This window comes from Hylaeus volcanicus, unplaced genomic scaffold, assembly GCF_026283585.1.
Source record: "Hylaeus volcanicus isolate JK05 unplaced genomic scaffold, UHH_iyHylVolc1.0_haploid 12050, whole genome shotgun sequence".
In the NCBI taxonomy this organism is placed as follows: Eukaryota; Metazoa; Arthropoda; class Insecta; order Hymenoptera; family Colletidae; genus Hylaeus; species Hylaeus volcanicus.
This window is the reverse complement of record NW_026533043.1, coordinates 79,966-81,204: the sequence shown is the minus strand read 5'-3', so window position 1 is coordinate 81,204 and position 1,239 is coordinate 79,966. Positions and strand designations below refer to the sequence as shown.

The 1,239-nt window shown below is 27.7% G+C and overlaps 1 protein-coding gene and 1 long non-coding RNA gene across 4 annotated transcripts in view; one reads left to right on the top strand and one right to left on the bottom strand.

Moving 5' to 3' along the window:
• Positions 1-1,010, top strand: part of LOC128882516 (uncharacterized) — a 4,476-nt gene extending 3,466 nt beyond the window's left edge. The window contains exons 6-8 of one of the 2 annotated variants that reach the window (XM_054134125.1): positions 12-56; positions 108-223; positions 789-1,010. In XM_054134125.1, coding sequence (XP_053990100.1) covers positions 12-56; positions 108-223; positions 789-881 — 254 coding nt within the window. In that variant the 3' untranslated portion in view covers positions 882-1,010. Of the gene's footprint in view, positions 1-11; positions 57-107; positions 224-268; positions 393-788 lie in introns of those variants that run through there. The other variant, XM_054134126.1, reaches the window with a different exon arrangement.
• LOC128882517 (uncharacterized) lies at positions 558-1,239 on the bottom strand. Of its 2 annotated transcripts, XR_008458449.1 has the most exons (4): positions 1,111-1,239; positions 883-1,020; positions 783-825; positions 558-713 (listed from the first exon to the last, which is right to left on the bottom strand). It is a non-coding gene; the product is annotated as an uncharacterized LOC128882517 (long non-coding RNA). The 2 variants fall into 2 exon arrangements; XR_008458448.1 differs by having other exon boundaries at positions 558-825.

Genomic DNA, 1,239 nt, shown 5'->3' with positions numbered 1-1,239 from the left:
CCAGCTTGTAGAGCCCATTTTTGGTTCGTTAGGACCCAGGAGATCTAGATCTAAAGGTAAACGTAAATTTATATGGTGTCCCAATCTCTAGATGTTTTTTTATTTAGCTACTGCAACAAACAAAGAATTTCAATTTATGGGTGAAAAAGAAACGGAAGATGAACCTTTACTTCACGAACGTGTCAAGAAAATAGCTAACATACGTACTCATTACACAGACACGGTGAGAGAATAAAAAAAAAACATCTAAAAACTAAAAAATGTTTAGCTCTTTATTTGAAAAAAAGTGCCGTTAATTTAGCGAGTCCATTATTGTTTTTTTTTGCTAAGGAATTTTAATGCATTTTTAAAAGTAGAAAATAACTGGCAAATTATAAAATTTGAAGTTAATCGTTTTGTAACAACACTTTAAAAGCTAGTTGGTTGAAAGTTTAAATTTGTTTTAGACAAATATATATTTAGTGCATGTACAATTTTTTTTTTATTAATTATTTTATACTTTTCCGGTTAATTTTTTGTTAATCGGTAAACAATCATACTAATTTAATTACTTGATATACAAGGCTTTATGACACATTGGAAAAAAAAATTGAAGTCTCTGTTTAAATAACAATATTTAAACTTTGAACTCAAAAATATCTAAAAATATATCGTTATTTTTCACTGTTTAAGAGTTTATATACAAAAGTATTCATGAAAGAATGTTAATAAACCTAGAATTTGTTTAAGTAAAAAAATTGGTCAGAATGGTTTTCAAATATACCACATTCGTAGACTGCTACCTTCAGAAACATGGACAAAAACGTATTGTGAGAACTGAGGCTACTACACATGACCAGAAAAGGTTATCAGATATTGAAAACAAATATGATTATACTTAACCAAATATTGAGAATTGAGGACGTGCACTGGAAAGTTACGGAAAAAAAGAAAAGTAAATAATCTTCACCTTTTTAACATGATTGTTGAATATCATTTTAACGTGTCTAATAACAGTCTAAATTTTGCGTCAATGGAATGCTTTATAAAAAGTTATCATAAAAATTTTAGTTTTTACGTAAGGACAAAAAATGTAGTATGAGGTTTCATCAGCAAGACCTTTTCACTCACCTTGTTAGAAAAAATGGAATTCTTAAGATTTGTTTTGTTAGAAACGGATATGCAGTTAACATTTAAATAATCATACACTTTATTATTAGATGCTAAAAAAAAAGGGAATTACAGGGTGTTAAATTGTGA